The following is a 19,008-nucleotide window of genomic DNA, read 5'->3' on the forward strand; positions in this document are numbered from 1 at the left end:
AGGAGTAGTAGTAAGAAATAAGCAGTAAGCAAATTGACCAATTCCATTCTCACGTTTCAAAAATAATCGATTGTGATTGGTCTATTTACTTACTGCTTATTTCTTACTACTACTCCTACTACCATTGTAGAAGACTCTTAAGAGAGAGTGATAGAAGACTGAAGGATAGAAGATGGACGGTAATTGGCTCACTAGAAAAAAAGTGTTCTATGATCGCAATGCGCAAGCGTGGCGAAAAAATGTAAACACATATATATATATATATATATATATATATATATATATATATATATATATATATATATATATAAACATAGCGACGTCGGTCAAGTCATTTCTCACTGGAAATGTATTAAAGAAACTGAGTAATTGATAATAAATAAGAAAAATAAATATGGAAAGTATAAAGTTGTGTGTGTGTGTATGAAGTAAGGTATCAAGGCTCTTATTCTTGAAATAGTTGCGTATACGTAAGTTTTACTGCGCAAGTTTAATCATACCATAAAATAGCTGCGCAATGAAAATTACGTATACGCAAAAATTTCAAGAATAGAGACCCAGGTCTAATCATATTGGCTTAGACCTATAATGGAAGGGTAAACGTTACACATGCGCTTTGCACAGACAGAACACTGATATTGATACAGAAAAAGGGTTACGCGACATTTTCCCAAAAACTAAATGAGAAAATGGTGGTACCAACAAAAACCCCTAGACAACAATTTTAATTTCAACGGATTAGTGATACTGTTGAAGTAGCAAGTCCATGAATTTTGCGGAGTCGTTTTGACATATGCGTGTGTATATGTCAAATAACTGTCACTAATTCGTAGAAATTAAAATTGTGATACTAAGGGATTTTTGTTGGTACCAACATTTTTTTATCTAGTTTTCGGGAAAATGTCGTGTAACCAGAAAAAGACAGATGAGCATTGTCTGCACCGTAGTGTTGCGGTACCGCTGAGAGCTCTACGTATCATATATTTTAGTATTACATATATGATTAAAAGAGAACTTAGAATACGGGTCTATGTCCATGAAAGTTCCGCTCGAAGTACGCTGCCCTGATTGGTCTATCGGCTACTCGACATTCGACAGCGACATACGACGTATTGTAGAACCGGCTTAAAGCCGCCTTAAAATTTTAAGTCCGCTAAATTTGAATTTCAAATCTGTAGTTGATATCTAAAATCAATCTAAAGTCTAAAATTGAGAAGGTAATGATAAATAAATATTTAATAAAATCACAAATACATATTAAAAATTATGTTTTCTTTATAACGCGCGCAAATTGCAACATTATTATCTTTGAATAAGATACGCATATAATGGAAATATATGAAAGAAAGGTACTCCAGTGCGTAAAAAAAGAACAAACCTTTTATTTTGCTGTGCTGACAAGTATATACAGAGAGTGAGGAAACGAATAAGACAAAACACCTCTCACTCTATTCGGAGCTACCATTTTCCGGTTGCATTCTCTTTAGCTGAAGTATAAATGCTTGGTCTATGTTTTACATATATATGTCATTGATGTCATTCTTATCACTCCTTGTGAATCTTTGACAGCGTATCTTATCGATGATTCGACTCGTAGATATTTTCTCGCACTCGTCAGATTCTGCTGGGTAGTATTTTTAGCGACGAGACAATTTCGAACACGTAAAATTCCGCGAACAATCGACGAGTTATTCTTCGTTCGTTATCGACAGTCTCGAGTTTTCCCGGCTCAAAATGTGTCTGTCTATGACAGCGTTCAGTCGACGAGGATATGTTTCGAGGGATATCGTGCGACTTAACAGCAAACAACCTAATTATTATCCTAATCATAACAAAATGTTATTAATGGATAGCACATTGCCACGACGATATCCCATGTCGTCGTGTATCGCTGACATTTCGCGGATCTTGAGCGCTTCCTCCGAAAGCTGTAGGACGTTCTCTTCTGCGAGGACTCCGATATCTTTCGAGGATGTCTCTGAAGCTCTGACAAAGCAACGAGCGAAAGAATTTACTTCAAAACTCACCTCCGAGGAGCGCAAACTCTTTCTAGCCGCATTAAATGAATCCAAATCTGAAGAGGATAAAGCTGGCTATGAAGGTAAATAGATTGTGATTAAACTCGCGCAATATATTACAAATTATATATTATAATATCGTATTTCTATGAGGTCAACTGGCGGCTTTCCGATGGAGGAGCAAACTTGGTAGACCCAGTAAAATTCCATCCCTTGGTGAAGTAGATCCTACAGGAACCTATTGTCCTGTGCCAGATGATTGGCTGAATCGCAAGTATGGTAGGGATGCAAAATTTACTATTTGTGATTTGTGATTTTAAGTCTTGTATGTCTTAACTTTTGTCAGCTGGATGAGAGGCCACTGAAAAAAATATATATAATTTTATTTGAGAAAGCAAAGTTGGATAGGATGCAGTGTTTCTTGTTACATTTGCGAGAGCATTACAAACATTAACTTAAACTTATTACCTGTAGATCTCGCAAAATAAAATTAACACCCTCGACTGTTATTTCATAGTAACTTTGGATATAATGGAATCTTTTTCCTGCAATGCGATCTCCATGGATGTTATTCTGTAAGTTAAACTTACCTCATTCTCTTGTTCTCTCTTTGTCTTCCCCTCTTTCTATTTTTCTCTCTCTCTCTCTGTTTTAATTACACTAACCCTTTTATCTGTTTCTACTCTGATTCAACTTTTTGGATGTTTTACAGTCATCTACAATGCTGCAGTTAGGTAATACTTTCGACACTTTTTTAGGATTTCCTTTCCACTTAAAGCTCTTTTATTGTGAGAATTTGTTTTAATTTTTTTCTGAAACTAATGGATGATTAAATTATACAATTTTATCTCATCTCGTTTTTCTTCTTCTTCTTCTACATCCTGACTTTCCGATCTTTGATAATAAGTATAAGTTGTTTTAAAGGTATATCAATATGTAATTTCAAAATATAAGTTCCAGTAAAAATCGATAATAATAAACAGTTGGGAATGTATGTTTATGTTTTTAACACATGATGTACCTAACATTTTTGCTAAACTGTAAAATCTTAAAACTAGAGTTATTTAAAATTTTTTTTATTAAATATGAAGCTTGCTAAAACTTATTTCAAATATCATAGAATGTCATTTTATATCCTACAACCTTTTTCATATACTAACAGATAACAATCTTAATACAATATTTTACCATTTGAGAATATAGTTTGCCCTAGGAAAAAGAAACATTCCAAGATTTTGTAATCGATTGTGGGATCAATCACATTTTAGAGTATATTTTTTCAAACTTTAAACCAGTAGAATTAATTATTCAATGATTTGGCTCTCAGCTGAAGAGTCCAATGTAAGATAAAATGAAAGAGTTTTTGTAAAATTTATACACGTGAGCAAACAATGTATACCTTGAATGTATATCTTGAAGGATACAATTTCAAATTAGAAATTAAAAATTTGTAAAAGAAAATGTTACTCCATTGTGGCCTTCATCTTTTCAGGTATACAACGTTTGCATGTAATGGGTTAAATTATGTGGAGAATAGATCTTGTAGAGCATTTAGTGCTTGCTAATTTTATCAAACGATTACGTTTAGCAATATAATTAACTTGTAGATACATGTTCAACTTTTTCCCGTTGCAGTTGAAAATGTTGCAGAACTATCCACGAAAGATCTGGTGCTAGGTATGCATTCATTTTTTTATTAAAGAATACAACTAATGCATGTTATGTAACTATTGTGATAATATAGTAGTTGCTTGTATCATGATGTTACGTAAGTTTTTACATATATGCAATATCGTGAAATTTATTATATTTGTTTCACAATGATTGAGGCAAGATAAATTTCGTGCGCAAATATGAAATCTTTCATTTTTTACTCACGATTTCAAGTAAAATTCATTTGAACGAGATTTGTCCACGAAATTCATATCACAATATCACAATTAATATTTTACAAACTATCAACAAAAAGAAATATATAAACGAATAATTTTGCACATTATATTTTTGCAGTTGCAATCGCAAACGCGATTCCATTTGTCGGATTTGGTTTCCTCGACAATTTCATCATGATTGTCGCGGTATGTATTTTACGGGTTCCCGTGTCGTGTGCAGACTCCTAAAATTGCTTGATTTTTCAAGGGCGATCAAATTGAGATGTTGTTCAACGCGAAGTTTCCCATCTCGACCATGGCAGCAGCCGCGCTGGGCAACACGGTGTCCGACGTCATCGGAATCGGGTCGGTGCATTACGTTGAAATATTCGCCCAGAAAGTCGGCTTCGAAGCGCCGAAGTTAACACCTGCGCAATTGAATCTACCCAGGACGCGGGTGGCCGCGAACATGGTACGATTCTCTCGTCGCATTTTGTATTGAATTAGAGAATCTTATCACTTAGAGAAACGAATCATTGTGTGGGAGCTCCTGGAGATAATCGGGATTAAAAAAGTCGGCACTTGAATTTTTGCTGGAAAGAGCTCGTAACTTTATTTTGAACCATCGCGCGTTGTTTTGCAAATTATCACTGACTCCTGGATTTTTCAAATAGAAAGTAGAGTATTTAATTTTTCACATTCAATAATTTAACAATTTGTGTTGGAATTTAATATATTTACGAAAATTTTATACCGTCGCCCCCTTGAATAATATCAACGAAAAATTATGTTAACTCTTCATTTAATGTACAGGGCCGAGTCATTGGAGTTACAATTGGATGTCTCCTGGGTATGACGCCTATACCGATAGCCGCGCTTTTCCGTAACGGTAGCTGAATTGTCTAAAGAAGAGGGAACGCCAGTGGATGTTATGTTCGAAAATTAGGAAGCTATAATTAATTCACTTGTGAATTAGGGGGCCGTAACCGTCCTGCACTTGCAATAAGCACTTTATCACAAATTCCTCTACAAACATTTCATCTTTAACTACAATAACACGACTTTTATCTTACTAAGTGTATTTAATGTATAAATCTATAAAGTGTGTTAAACAAAGTTTATATAATAATTATTATTATTAATAGATAAAAGATTTCTCAATAATTAGAAAAAACTTTGATATAAACCAATAATAACAACATTATAAATATAAAAAAAAGAAAAAAAAATATATATTACAAATATTCGGTACAAGATAAAAATAATGAAAAAGCGCGTCTATTGGTATCGAACGTTGCATAAAAGTTGATATAAAAATATATATATATTTATATATTTGTTTGTCACGTGCACGCGTACACGTATGCATATCTAAATTTCTTTCCCAAAAACCTTTGTCTAACGGTCGAACCGTCGACTTTGAACTAAAAAATCAATACTAGTTGATTTTGAAAAAATCTTGCGATGTAAATAGATTAATCTTGTCCCAAATGTCGTCAACTGATTCAGAATTGAGAATAGCACTTTTTGACAATGCAGCATGAAGTCCTCAGTGTTCCTTATCCTCTGCTTTTGCGTTGAATTAAACGAAAACTTTGTGTTATCGAAAATTGATTGAGTGTCATCAAACTTGATGATCTGGCTTATGCAGTTCTTAGAATCAGAGTATTCGGCCAACCAAGTCATGGTCGAGTTCAACCACCACTGCCAACTGTCATTGCTGTCGTCGCTGTTGTTAACATCATTACCAACGTAATCGCTCCTATTTTGGATTTTTGCGACGATATGATCCTCATCTTTGTAGTCGTCGGACAACGAACAAGCAGACATCATATGCTCGTCATTGAACACACAAGATCGCGCACCAATGAGAGGATTCGGCGAAATGTTGTTGCACGATGTAACGTTCGTTTCGTTTAAGTCCACGAACTGCCACGACCGGACAAACCAAATGCAACACAAAGTGACTGTCTCAAGAACAAGTGTGCTTCCAAACATAATTAAGAAGCAGGCTACATAGGCCGTCAGACAGATACCGCAGACTAGTACAAGAGAGTTCGCAATTGCAATCAATTGGTCAGAATTCATAAGGCAGTTTAGCTCGGTATATGAGCACCAGCCTCGCTTCTGCACTTGCCGATAAGCCAAATCTTTCTCCAATTGTCCCAGCCTTTCCCAAAACGTTTCTTCCCGCACAAACACCATCCAGTTCTGCGAATAATTAATAAGAGAATTAATGGAATGTTTTGCAATTAACAACCAAACAATATGTGGTAAGTAAATTAATACGATTGGTATTGATTATAAATAATAAATATTGTGAATAATATAATGACAAAATCAGGGTTGGGAACGTTACTTTTTAAAAGTAACGCGTTACCGTTACTGATTCTAAAAAGTAACGCGTTACTGTTATTTGAAAAGTAACGATAAAAAAATCGTTACTTTCCGTTCCTTTTGTAAAAAAAAAAAGTTAAAATCGACATATAAAACGAATAGTAGAAGAGAGAGTACATAAGTTATATAAAGATAAGATATATAAATATAAGATATTTAAGCGGGAAACACATTATTGCATAAAGCCCATTCTACATTAGTCGCAAATCGCAAGGTCGCAAAGAAATTGACTAATCATAGTCGATTGTTCTTCTTGCGATCGAAGAATAATCAATTATGATTGGTACAATTTTCTTGCGATCTTGCGATTGCGACTAATGTAGAATGAGCTTTAAGCCCGTATCAGACTACGGATTAAGATTGATTGAATTGAAAATTGGCCAATCAGAGCAATGTTCACCAAACTTGAGCTTAGTGAATTTTGCTCTGTTTGGCTAAATTTCAATTCAATCTCAATCCTTATCTATAGTCTGTTACGGGCTTTAGGGGCGCCGCACATGAATTGACATAACAGTAACATAAGATGTACCGTAAAAATGGACCAATTACAATCGAGTATTCACAAAAATGGCGACCTTACGGTTCGACGATACTCAAAATGATTGGTCAGTTCTTACGGTACGTCTTACGTTACTGTTATGTCAATTCGTGTGCGACGCCCCTTAAAGGCCATCACACACAAAATTCCGTAAGAACTTAAATCGTAAGCGTAACGAAATCGACCAATCCCAATCGAGTATTCGGCTCTTCATAATAATGGAGGGGTAAGAGCCGAGTGTTCGATTGGGATTGGTCGGTTTCTTTACGCTTACGTTTTAAGTTCTTACGGAATTTTGTGTGTGATGGTCTTAAGTGTGGTCTACAATGAGAACTTAAGCCATAAAATTTTATCTTTAAATCCTAAGCCATAAGAAATTGACCAATCACAGTCAATTATAAGAAAAATAATTTCTTACAGCTTAGAGATTAAAGCTTAAATTTTATGGTTTAAGTTCTTATTGTAGACCACACTTAAGGCCATCACACACAAAATTCTGATACAAAAAAGTAACGGCGTTACCAAATCGTTACCAAAAAAAAGTAACGTCGTTACAAGTAACGCGTTACTTCCCAATCCTGGTCAAAATGTTATATTAATTGTTATAAAATTACATTTCAGTAATTTTAATAAATATATGAAAATATTACTTTTTGTTTGTTCAAATATTAGTTTTGTTAATTTTAGTATTGTCATGTAAATAAATATAATATTTCAAAAAGTGCAGATCAAAATTATATCAGACATTACTTACAACTGCTTTAAGAAACTCCATTTCTAATTTAATTGTTCTAGACAAGGTTATCCTTCCTGAAATTGCCCATGCTGCATCCACAACTTCGTCTTCTGAACCATCATCGTGTAGAAATTTACTGGCCACCATCTAACAATTTTTGATAAAATATTCATTTGAATAATGTAATATACAAATTATGAAATCAATGATAACAATTTGTAATTTTAATTTAAAAAAAAGTGGCAATAAAATAGGATAATTACCAAAGATATTAAGTATAGTTCGAGTGGTGCTACTTGTTGAAGATATTTGGGGTTACAGTTTTTCAGTCTTTCAACATATAGTAGAGCTAGCACAAGTGCACAAGGGGAAGCACTTATAGCATTAGATATTCTACTTGTTTCTTCCATATCAAGTTTTTCTAGTAGATGACCACTTGCTTCTGTGAAGAACTCAGATGCTAATTCTGAAAACATAAGAAAATGTTTTATGTACAACTGTTGTATAATGACTCAGCTTGACTATTGATAATAATATTGGCTGCGTTCAGAAAATATAGCTGATCAGTGAGCAGTCAGTGATTACTGGTCTTTATTGTTAGATTCCCTAACTTTAGACCAATTACGTTGACTAATTACTCAACCGTTGTGTAACTGTTGTGTCTCCTGAACGCACCCATTGATTCTGCTTGAGAGAATCAGTTGTATGTATATATAATATAATACTATATTTTTAGGTTATATATATACTAACCTAAAAGTGGTAAAGATAAGTAATTGGTCACTGGTTTTGTAGGGTAGTATAATGATTTCTTAATGTGATTCAAGAACTCTGTACTTCTCAGATCCTGTAATAAAATAAGTTGTATAAGTCAGGAGTTTTAACTTATTAAGAGATAATATCAAAAGTACGATAATGTATGTGTGTGTGTGTGTGTGTATGTATATATATATATATGCATAACGAAAGCATAACACACTCTCTCTCTCTCTCTCTCTCTATCTATATATATATATATATATATATATATATATATATATATATATATACATATATATATATATAAAAAGTTGCTTTTGTTCAATATTGATGATACTTTCATTCAACAGTCCGATTATATGAGTGCTTATTTCAGTTTATTCCACTTTAATATAATGTTCGATGTGTGAAGATTGTTCCTAAAAATAATATAGTACATCAGTATGCATAATGAAATACCTGTATTTTCGTCGGCATATTCCCTGTATTTTGAAGAATTTTCATTAATGTTAAATATCCGTAAATACTAGGAACTTCTATATGAGATTACTTCAGGAATACTGTATAGTTGCGAATAAATTACGTTGATGAGTGTAATGCAAGAATTTGTAAAAAAAATTTGATTACAAACTGCACTATATATCCTGCACATGTACGTGCCCTATAATTTAGGTTAAAGGCCTGCAGAAGCCAAGACAAATTTGGAGTTGAGTTTAGAGACCTCATGCGGCGAGAATGCAAAACACCGTCTTTGTGTATGAATCATAGATATTAAACTAGATTGTTAACAAAGGCCGCGTTCAGTAGAACAAGTGATCAGTAAGCGCTTAGTGAGCTCTTGCATCTGATTGGAGTATAGTTGGAGATCTAAAAGAATATGCCAAATCATATACAAGAGCTCCCTGAGCGCTTACTGATCACTTGTTCTACTGAACGCGGCCAAAGGGTATGTTCCGGATTGGAAACAACAGTTTATAAGTTGGTATTGACTGTCGGGAAATCGTTCCACAATCTGCAGCAGTTAAACATCATGGCTGAATAATATTCGTATATAAAGGTAAATCGTTCGTTTGTTGTTTTCGTTTATAATAATTAATTTTTTTGAAATCGGATTAAATGACTTTCAGTAATTTATAAAAGTAAAGCCAGCGGCACACGATGCTTATTTTCGTGCTGAATTGCTTGCTGGATGGAAATACTCTATTCTGATTGGTGCGTCTTCAGAAATGCACCAATCAGAACAGTATTTCCATCCAGCAAGCAACCGAGCATGAAAACAAGCATCATGTGCCGCTGGCTTTATTGAATATCCGAGACTGTTAAAAAATCTTTCCGTAAAACACAATTTAACTGTATCATTTAAAACATCTTGATTTTGGAGGTTATCTTATGTTTACGTATTGTTTTTATGTTAACAGTTATCTAAAATATTATGGATTATCAAAAACAAATTCTCCTCATTGCATTTGACGAATTGAAGAAGTTATGATTTCGTCAAATGCAATGAGGAGAATTTGCAATGTTTTATTCATTGACTTGGTTTACATCGTGCACTTGATACGCGTATTAAATAGTAACTTTCTATTAAATAATCTTAATATCGACAATGCATATCAACGGCGATGCATTCAATCAATACAATATGTTTTGTTGATGAGTATTATACCACCTTAATATACCGTTGTTTATATATATCTTCGATATTAAGATTATCTAATAGAAAGTTACTATTTAGTACGCGTATCAAGTACGATGTAAACCAAGCCATTGTTATGTCCCGGCGGGTTGCGGCCACGTTGCCATGAAGAATAGCGCTCGAACCCTAGCACGGGATCGGATCGCAATTTTTGGGGCCAAACGAATCGCGTGATTCTACCCGGGGATCCGTGCGATCAAGGGCAATCGCGATGGATTTCGCGCAAGACGCGTAGTATAACCCTTACGGTGGGTCGGACAGTCGCAGGCGTTAAGCCCGTATCAGACTATCGACTGCACCGGCCGACCCGACTGCCGACTACGACTGCCGACTTTCAATGGATTAATCACAGTGAGGTGCCGAGTCAGCGCCTCACTGTGATTAGTCCATTGACAGTCGGCAGTCGGGTCGGCCGGTGCAGTCGGTAGTCTGATACGGGCTTTAATCGTAGTTTCGCGCATTACTCAAGGGCTGTTTACGATAATTCGAGTTGGAGTAAGTACGAGTTAGTTTCACCAGAGCCGAGAAATATGATAGATACAACATCTAATATTTTCATGATTTATGACAACTCAATGCTGTCCGATAAATCGAGTAGAGTAGAGTTAGGGTAGTATAGCGGATAGTATATGAATTAACAGTATCAGGTAACATAGTTTCGTAAAATATATAACAATAATATTACGAAACAATGATTTATTACATTTTAGAAAAATTAGAAGCACTAAATTAAATTATGAAAAGATATCATGTATTTGTGAAATATTCAATAATAACAGATTAATAATAGGTTAGAATAATTGTTTTCTACTTTTGAATATTTTACAAATACATGATATCTTTTCATAATTTAATTTAGTGCTTCTAATTTTTCTAAAATGTAACAACTCATTGATTCGTAATATTATTGTTATATATTTTACGAAACTATGTTACCTGATATTGTTAATTCTTATACATATACTATCCACTATGTTATCCTAACTCTACTCGATTTATCGGACAGCATTGAGTTGTCATGAATCATGAAAATACTAGATGCTTGTGCCTATCATATTTTTCGACTCTAGTGAAACTAACTCGTACTAACTCCAACTCGAATTATCGTAAACACCCAAGGCTGCGTTCAGATTCCCCACCCGGGTGTATTCTATTACTAAAAGTGCTATAGTATATGTCACATATATTATAGTGTTTCTAGTAATAGAGTGCACCCTGATGAGGAATCTGAACGCACTCTAATGCCCAATTTCTTCACCTCCGGTTAACTTTATCTGCCAGTTATTATACTGGAATTGACCAATCATATTTATGGTTGGCAAGATTAACCAATCACGGTTGACATTTGTCCGACAGATAAAGTTAACCGGAGGTGAAGAAATTGGGCATAAGACGATCTTGAAATAAGATTCGACTATGAATACCGGCCTATAAGAAGTTTTATGTAGCAGAAAACTCATTTATTCAGTCTACGTTTATTGGTCGAACAAGTACTTATAAGCTTTATGATTGGCTAGTAGAGACTTATGACGTCTTAATCGCTCTCGTAGCGATTAACCCAGGGACAGTCGAACACGCTATTAGTTATCTGCGCAGATTACTCGAGTTTTCTGCACATAAAACTTCATGCATAAAACGTGAAGTATTATGCGTACCAACCCTGCTTGCAACTAATGTAGAACGACTTTAATAAGCGGTTGTAGTATTAAATACATTCATTTTTGTTTGCATTAGGGCAAATAGGAGCATATTGGAGCATACAACGTGAACAAACTTTCAATTTATCTGTTTTTTTAGCTGCACGTTGGAGCCCGATTCTTGACGGTGGACGAATGAGATACGCATGCGAAAATCTACAGTATACGTAACGTGAACTATACATTTTTGCATTTGTGTATCTCATTCGCATACCGTCAAGAATCGAGACCCAGAACTAGTGCAATAAGTTAAAGCGAAACAAATATACTTTCTCTCATTCTAACTTGCACTAGTTCAGAAATGCAGCTAAAAAGAACAGAGATATTTCACAACTCCAATATTCACTGCCAGTACTAAAAATCTATAGTATATGTGACATGAACCATAGATTTTCAGTATCGGCTTTAAATATCGAAATATAGCTATCGTTACACGCTGTTATACTACTTGGGAAAGCAAAAGTCAAAGCTAGGTTCGTTAAATTCTTTTTCACATAATCTTTGACGTTTAGATACAACGTTTTTGCCCGTTTATTTGGGAAATATTGTACAAATATTAGCTGGACGACAAATAGTAGTTAGCATTTTATAGAGATAAAAATATCTTTAAAAATAGCTATGTAGTAACGATTAACATCGTTCGTTATTAATAGCAATAAATGAAAGTTTAATTCAATTATAAATAAATATTACATTAAATTTTTCAATCTTGTATGTGTTTATATTCAATCGTCGATTTGCACTGATTATTTAAAGCGTCGAAATGGATTAAATCCAGTTGTCAAGTCAGCCAAGTGGTCGGTTAACAATTAAGTAATGTCATTTTTGTTTTTTCTTCAAGATGAACAAAGGCCGATATATGCTTTAATAGTTAACTTACTACTTAGTTGATGTAATCAGATTTTAGTCATAATGTTTATTAATTTATACTAATTTTATTTATTTTAGTCATAACACTAGATATAATTTTGTCTTTATAATAAAAGGAAAACTATTTTATAAGTTATAGAACTAATCCAAAAAACAATAGTTTGGAAAGAAGTAACAACAAACGATTTTATATTATACATAATTATTGTGTAAGTTCTTGTTTTATTTTTAGTACAGAATACAATTCAGAATACCAGATACCATATGTTGACTAATGCAATGCTCAGTGAAAGATAAGATAAATAACAGTGCTGATATAAATAACAGTACTGACACTTGTAAACTTCACAAGGCAAAAGGCAAGCATAGAATAAGAACATCAGTATTATTAGCTACATATCGTGTAGAGTCCCAGCATAAATTAATTATTGTTTAATGATTAATCATGTCACCGAAATTACCATCAACATTGGATAACTTGTTCAAGTAAGTTCTTTTTATTTTTCAATATATTTTTATATTATTTTATATATATATGTTATATATATTTATAAAAAATATATGAATAAATTTAAGTTTGCAAATATCTAGAATAATCTTTTTATTTATCTTTCTTTGTTATATAATTTTTTGTTATATAATTTTTTATTTTGTACTGAATATAGGTATATAGATGATCATGCGCAGGATTATATAAATAACTTGCGAGAAGCAGTAGCTATTAAATCGGTATCAGCATGGCCAGATTATAGGAATGAGGTAGTGAAAATGATGAAATGGGCAGAAGTGAAGTTAAAGAGTCTTAAAGCAACCACAGAATTGGTTGACATAGGTAAACAACCTCTCCCTAATGGTACTGAAATCCCACTTCCTCCTGTATTGCTGGGAACTCTTGGGTCTGACCCAAAAAAGAAAACTGTGCTGTTATATGGACATTTGGATGTACAACCTGCACTAAAGGAAGATGGTTGGGACACTGATCCTTTCACTCTTGTTGAGAATGATGGGAAACTTTTTGGACGAGGTAGCACAGATGATAAAGGACCAGTTCTTTGTTGGATACATGCCTTGGAAGCTTATAATGCGACTGGAGAAGATATTCCTGTCAATCTTAAAGTATGTTTTAATGAAATAATGAAATTTGACTAAAACATTAAATATTTTACTTATCCTATTTGTTATTTCTTTCTTTTTCCGTTTAATTGTTATTTTGCAGTTTGTCTTTGAAGGAATGGAAGAAAGTGGAAGCGAAGGTTTGGATGATTTGCTTTGGGCAAAGAAGGATACTTTTTTACAAGGTGTAGATTATGTCTGCATATCAGACAACTATTGGTTAGGTACCAAAAAGCCTTGCATTACTTATGGTCTACGAGGCATCTGCTACTTCCAACTAGAAGTCACTTGTGCTGCTAAGGATCTGCATAGTGGCACCTTTGGCGGAACTGTACACGAAGCCATGGCAGATCTGATTTACTTAATGAACAGCTTAGTTGATGTTAATGGGCGGATTTTAGTAGATGGAATCTATGATAATGTGGCTAAATTAACTGAAGTAGAGTTGTCCTCTTATAATGATATAGATTTTGATGTGGATGAATTCAGAGAGACTGTTGGAACCAAGAAACTGGCGCATAAAGAAGACAAAGTATGTTTATTATAAATATTATAAATATTATAAGATCTTTTTAGGATTTAGTTTAAAGTTGGGAAATTATTGTCAGGAGTTATAGTTAGAGTATTGTCTTATAATTCTAGAAACGTTTATATATTAAATAATTCATTCTGATTTTTATAGATTCAGCTTCTGCTCCATCGCTGGAGACAACCTTGTTTGTCTCTTCATGGGATCGAGGGTGCTTTCAGTGAGCCAGGAGCGAAGACAGTTATTCCAAGAAAGGTTACTGGTAAATTTTCAGTCAGAATAGTTCCTGATATGACTCCAGATAAAACAGTTGAAAAGGTAGTCGCATACATGAATAAGGTATGGCAAGATAGAGGTAGCCCAAATATCATGAATGTGAGCATGTACCATGGCAGCAAGGCATGGTCCGAGAATCCTGATCATCCACATTATCTAGCTGGCCGGAAAGCTACCAAACATGTTTATCATGTAGAACCTGATCTTTCCCGCGAAGGTGGCTCGATTCCTGTCACATTAACATTCCAGGAAGTTACTGGCAAGAATGTATTACTCTTACCAGTTGGTGCAGGTGATGACGGAGCGCACTCGCAAAATGAAAAGTTGAATATATTCAACTATATTCAAGGGGTAAGCATAGTTACAATTATACAAAGTGCAAATTCAAAAGTATTATATGCTAATATATTTTTAATTTTTTTTATAAAATTCTTAGTTTTTTAGAGATATTTGATTATAATGTTTTTGAATTTACAACCTACTATATATACACGTCCTCGTTATGTAATATAATTTATCTTGGCTTTATTTGCAGACAAAGTTACTTGGAGCTTATCTTTATGAAGTAGCTCAGCTATAATATCTTGTTAGTATTTATCTATCAAGGATTTAAGTGGTATATTGGGTTTTCTATTATTACAGATTTATGGTATATTATGGCAAGATTAACTAATTATATACATTAATTAATTATATGCGCTGCATCTCCTGTTTTATTTGATAAACATTTTTATTAGGACCCTACAATTTTTATTTTGATATAACAATATTCAGTATAATAGTAATATTATATTGCATATAATATAGTATAATATCCTGATCAAAAGAAATTTCTTTCTAATTAAAACACTTTTATAATAAGAATGCAATTTATTGTTTTATTTCTTTTTTAATCGTGCAACACAAAAATTTACATATGTATTAACATAAAGGTGATAGATGAAATATATTTTTTGGTAAAGTAAACAAGTATTTTCTAAAACCAAACCAGTTTTTGTATGAAATATCATCTTTTATATATTGATTTTCAATACCCAAGCTGGCTGATTTCTATGTGCCTTAGCAGGTAATTGTATTGTTAATTTATCATCAGTTTGTTTCCACTAAAAAATTAAGATATAAAGTTATCTTATCACAATCTTTGTGATATAATTCAATAAGAGCAAAATACTCACATCGATAGCCGACGGATAACCAAGTAGATAGATTTGAGAATTTTCTGATGGTTTAAGTGACCCCAAATACAATATATCATCATTTGGCCATTGTAAAATCGAAGCATAAAGTTGTTTGTTATCTTTACTTTGTGTGTACCAGACAGTGCCTGTTAAGGTATCATTTTGCACAGACCAAGGTTTAGTATCATAAATAGCCTCTCCGTTAATCGTTAACCAAGCACCTAAAAACATGCTTATCTATGTGTTATCAACATTATCTAAATCTAATAAAAATTATCTAAATCTAATAAATAATATGGTAAATAATAAAAGATATGGTAGATAAATGTACATACCCATTTCACGTAGTCTTTCTTCAAATATCGGCGAAATAATGCCATCTTTTGTCGGTCCAACATTCATTAACAAGTTCCCACCACAACTTACGGTGGTTACCAATTCTCCCACTAATCCCTCCAGTGTGTAATATTCTGCAAAAACGGCGTTTCTACGAAATCCCCATGATATTTTGTCGATGGTCATACAATTCTCCCATTTGTGTTCGAGAAGTACACCTAGAATATATAATTGTTACTTTGGAAACCTGACCAATCTGCATTTGATACATATTTTCTATATTCAATAATATCTATTGCATATTATAATTTTTCATTATCAATTTATTACTTACCAGGGTTAAAACGATCTGTACATGTATAAAAACCACCATGATGGCATGCCATATTACTACCCCATCTATCATTCACCACCACTGTATCTTTTACTGGACTTTCATTATACAACCATGCTAGAAATTCCTTTGATTTCCAGTAAGAGTCAGATGCTTCCCAATCACCATCAGACCACACTATCTCTGGCTTATATGTTTCTACTAACTCTTGTAATTCTGGCATTGTCTTTTGAGTTACAAATGTATCTGTTGTAAAATTATTCTTCTTGTCTGCCAGATAAAGAGGATTATACCATTCAAACATAGAATGGTAAAGGCCAAATTTTATGTCAGTTTTGCTTCTAATGGCTTGTGCCAGTTCACCTAGAGGTTCATAGAGACAAATATATAAGAATTCTTTTATGTAATATTGTATTATTGTACGTGTATACTTTACCAACAAGATCCTTTCGAGGTCCCACATCCATAGCATTCCAGCTGAACGAATACCTTGATGGCCACAATGTATATCCTTCATGATGTTTGCTTGTCAATACAACGTATCTTGCACCTGATGCTTGGAATATTTCACTCCACTGGGTCGCATTGAAGAATTCAGCAGTAAATTCATGTGCAAAGTCTTGATAGGTAAAGTTGGGGGGATATCTTTCTTTCATAAAGTCACGATATTTTGTATTTGTAGTTTCTTCTGCAATATTATGCAAAGTTACATTAATATTTTATTAGTTTATGTATGATATTTTTAAATGTAAAAATTTAATTAATGGTAAACCTTTCCAATTACTCCAAAACCATTCAGAGCCAAAGCTGGGCACACTGAAGACACCCCAGTGAATGAAAATTCCTAATTTTGCTTCATCGTACCAAGGTGGAAGTGGGCGACTGTCTAGACTATCCCAAGTTGGCAAATACTTGATCACAGTCGTCGAAACTGACGGAAAATTAATTTGACTATTTTCATCACGTTTAGTTATCACAAAACATTGATCATCTGCCAACACGCATAAGATCAACACGGCGTACAAAATATGTACAAACAGAGTCATTCTGTCAGCAGAAGTTATACTGAAAGCAGTGTTCGCCGAATGCATCTTTTATTCGCATCTGCTGCATCAAATCTCGCCAGCGAAGCTCTTACTTTCGTGTACTGTTTGAATCATCGTATTTTGAGATTAGATTAAGGTCGAGATTAGGCGAGTTTTTTAATTCATCGATGGATCCATTCCATGATGCGCAAATGCAATGTTTCGCTGTATTTACGCATTATGCGATGGATCCAATAGCTTATAATGCGACTGGAGAAGATATTCCTGTCAATCTTAAAGTATGTTTTAGTGAAATAATGAAATTTAACTAAAACACTAAATATTTTACTTGTCTTATTTGTTATTTCTTTCTTTTTCTGTTTAATTGTTATTTTGCAGTTTGTCTTTGAAGGAATGGAAGAAAGTGGAAGCGAAGGTTTGGATGATTTGCTTTGGGCAAAGAAGGATACTTTTTTACAAGGTGTAGATTATGTCTGCATATCAGACAACTATTGGTTAGGTACCAAAAAGCCTTGCATTACTTATGGTCTACGAGGCATCTGCTACTTCCAACTAGAAGTCACTTGTGCTGCTAAGGATCTGCATAGTGGCACCTTTAGCGGAACTGTACACGAAGCCATAGCAGATCTGATTTACTTAATGAACAGCTTAGTTGATGTTAATGGGCGGATTTTAGTAGATGGAATCTATGATAATGTGGCTAAATTGACTAAAATAGAGTTGTCCTCTTATATGATATAGATTTTGATGTGGATGAATTCAGAGAGACTATTGTATCCAAGAAGCTGGCGCATAAAGAAGACAAAGTATGTTTATTATAAATATTATAAATATTACTACTGTGTCCAAAAAGTAAGACCAGTTTTCAATTTAAATCGCGCGGGTAAACCGCACATCATAAATATTTTTTTTTTCTAAGTTGGTAGCATTGTGACAGACATCTGTGACAAATTTCATGTCAAAACATTCATTACTTTTTGCTTTACGCTTGGTTTTGTACGACGCTAAAAGTGCATTCGGCGATTTTTACAATGTCTAATTATATTGAGCAAAGAAGTTGCATTAAATTTTGTTTGCGGAATGAAATTTCGGGTGCAGAAACGTTCAGGATGTTGCAGAAAGCCTTCGGGGACTATGCTTTGTCGGAAAGAAATGTTTACAAGTGGTATAAATAGTTCAAAGAAGATCGTGAAAGTGTTGAAGACGAAGAGCGTTCCGGACGACCATCAACCTTTACCGATGAACAACACGTCAAGAAAATCGAAGAACTTGTGCTTGCTAATCGTCGAATGACTGTTAGAGACCTTGCTGATGCTGTTGGTATTTTGAAAGGATCTGCCAATACCATTTTGAAAGATATTTTGGGCCTGAAACATCTTGGTTTTTGCATCACGATAATGCACCTTCTCACACTGCACTCGTTCTTCGTGACTTTTTCGCCAAAAATTCGATCCATATCGTTCCACAACCACCGTATTCACCTGATTTAGCACCGTGCGACTTCTAGCTATTCCCGAAACTCAAAAGACCACTGCGGGGAAATCGTTTTGAGACGATAGAAGAGATACAACGTGAATCGCTACGCGCTCTGAAAGCCATCCTGGAAGGCGACTT

The 19,008-nt window shown here is 34.0% G+C and overlaps 4 protein-coding genes across 7 annotated transcripts; 2 read left to right on the plus strand and 2 right to left on the minus strand.

The window, feature by feature from the left end:
* Window positions 1-1,400: 1,400 nt before the first annotated feature.
* On the plus strand, window positions 1,401-5,042 carry LOC116853969. Of its 2 annotated transcripts, none has more exons than XM_032835377.1 (6): window positions 1,401-2,101; window positions 2,172-2,297; window positions 3,669-3,695; window positions 4,029-4,096; window positions 4,158-4,361; window positions 4,703-5,042. In XM_032835377.1, the coding sequence occupies exons 1-6, from the start codon at window positions 1,735-1,737 to the stop codon at window positions 4,784-4,786; spliced, it is 876 nt and encodes a 291-aa protein (XP_032691268.1). In that variant the 5' UTR covers window positions 1,401-1,734; the 3' UTR covers window positions 4,787-5,042. The 2 variants fall into 2 exon arrangements, with proteins under 2 accessions (XP_032691268.1, XP_032691267.1); XM_032835376.1 differs by having other exon boundaries at window positions 1,402-2,101; window positions 3,654-3,695.
* Window positions 4,477-9,028, minus strand: LOC116853968 (protein CNPPD1). The gene is made up of 5 exons (XM_032835375.1): window positions 8,779-9,028; window positions 8,314-8,407; window positions 7,824-8,026; window positions 7,579-7,707; window positions 4,477-6,100 (listed from the first exon to the last, which is right to left on the minus strand). The coding sequence occupies exons 1-5, from the start codon at window positions 8,821-8,823 to the stop codon at window positions 5,288-5,290; spliced, it is 1,284 nt and encodes a 427-aa protein (XP_032691266.1). The 5' UTR covers window positions 8,824-9,028; the 3' UTR covers window positions 4,477-5,287.
* A 3,006-nt stretch (window positions 9,029-12,034) lies between these two features.
* Window positions 12,035-15,195, plus strand: LOC116853935 (cytosolic non-specific dipeptidase). 3 transcript variants are annotated; one of them, XM_032835308.1, is made up of 6 exons: window positions 12,035-12,185; window positions 12,820-13,068; window positions 13,248-13,698; window positions 13,799-14,227; window positions 14,378-14,851; window positions 15,036-15,195. In XM_032835308.1, exons 2-6 carry the CDS (start codon window positions 13,028-13,030, stop codon window positions 15,078-15,080), a joined length of 1,440 nt encoding a protein of 479 aa, XP_032691199.1. In that variant the 5' UTR covers window positions 12,035-12,185; window positions 12,820-13,027; the 3' UTR covers window positions 15,081-15,195. The 3 variants fall into 3 exon arrangements, with proteins under 3 accessions (XP_032691199.1, XP_032691198.1, XP_032691200.1); XM_032835307.1 differs by having other exon boundaries at window positions 12,041-12,185; window positions 12,815-13,068; XM_032835309.1 differs by lacking the exon at window positions 12,035-12,185 and adding an exon at window positions 12,366-12,525 and having other exon boundaries at window positions 12,815-13,068.
* Window positions 15,196-15,358: 163 nt separating this feature from the next.
* Window positions 15,359-18,075, minus strand: LOC116853934 (alpha-L-fucosidase-like). The gene is made up of 7 exons (XM_032835306.1): window positions 17,916-18,075; window positions 17,121-17,495; window positions 16,785-17,036; window positions 16,349-16,711; window positions 16,014-16,232; window positions 15,676-15,899; window positions 15,359-15,603 (listed from the first exon to the last, which is right to left on the minus strand). The coding sequence occupies exons 2-7, from the start codon at window positions 17,437-17,439 to the stop codon at window positions 15,514-15,516; spliced, it is 1,467 nt and encodes a 488-aa protein (XP_032691197.1). The 5' UTR covers window positions 17,440-17,495; window positions 17,916-18,075; the 3' UTR covers window positions 15,359-15,513.
* Between the last annotated feature and the right edge of the window lie 933 nt (window positions 18,076-19,008).

This window comes from Odontomachus brunneus, unplaced genomic scaffold (genome assembly GCF_010583005.1).
Source record: "Odontomachus brunneus isolate Ranch 3 - 2012 unplaced genomic scaffold, Obru_v1 Obru_scaffold_007, whole genome shotgun sequence".
NCBI classification, from domain to species: Eukaryota; Metazoa; Arthropoda; class Insecta; order Hymenoptera; family Formicidae; genus Odontomachus; species Odontomachus brunneus.

Excerpts from the sequence above, each read along its gene's own strand:
- LOC116853968 (XM_032835375.1), bottom strand. The coding sequence starts at position 8,823 with ATGAAAATTCTTCAAAATACAGGGAATATGCCGACGAAAATACAG. Across the intron at positions 8,408-8,778 it reads ATATGCCGACGAAAATACAG|GATCTGAGAAGTACAGAGTT; the intron begins GTATTTCATTAT and ends ATTTTATTACAG. Across the intron at positions 6,101-7,578 it reads TGGAGTTTCTTAAAGCAGTT|AACTGGATGGTGTTTGTGCG; the intron begins GTAAGTAATGTC and ends AATTATTCGCAG.
- LOC116853935 (XM_032835308.1), top strand. The coding sequence starts at position 13,028 with ATGTCACCGAAATTACCATCAACATTGGATAACTTGTTCAA. Across the intron at positions 13,069-13,247 it reads ACATTGGATAACTTGTTCAA|GTATATAGATGATCATGCGC; the intron begins GTAAGTTCTTTT and ends TACTGAATATAG. Across the intron at positions 14,228-14,377 it reads TGGCGCATAAAGAAGACAAA|ATTCAGCTTCTGCTCCATCG; the intron begins GTATGTTTATTA and ends TGATTTTTATAG.
- LOC116853934 (XM_032835306.1), bottom strand. The coding sequence starts at position 17,439 with ATGCATTCGGCGAACACTGCTTTCAGTATAACTTCTGCTGACAGAATG. Across the intron at positions 17,037-17,120 it reads GTTTTGGAGTAATTGGAAAG|AAGAAACTACAAATACAAAA; the intron begins GTTTACCATTAA and ends ATAATATTGCAG. Across the intron at positions 16,712-16,784 it reads ACCTCGAAAGGATCTTGTTG|GTGAACTGGCACAAGCCATT; the intron begins GTAAAGTATACA and ends ATGAACCTCTAG.
- LOC116853969 (XM_032835376.1), top strand. The coding sequence starts at position 1,735 with ATGTGTCTGTCTATGACAGCGTTCAGTCGACGAGGATATGTTTCGAGG. Across the intron at positions 2,298-3,653 it reads TTGGCTGAATCGCAAGTATG|TTGAAAATGTTGCAGAACTA; the intron begins GTAGGGATGCAA and ends TTCCCGTTGCAG. Across the intron at positions 3,696-4,028 it reads CACGAAAGATCTGGTGCTAG|TTGCAATCGCAAACGCGATT; the intron begins GTATGCATTCAT and ends ATATTTTTGCAG.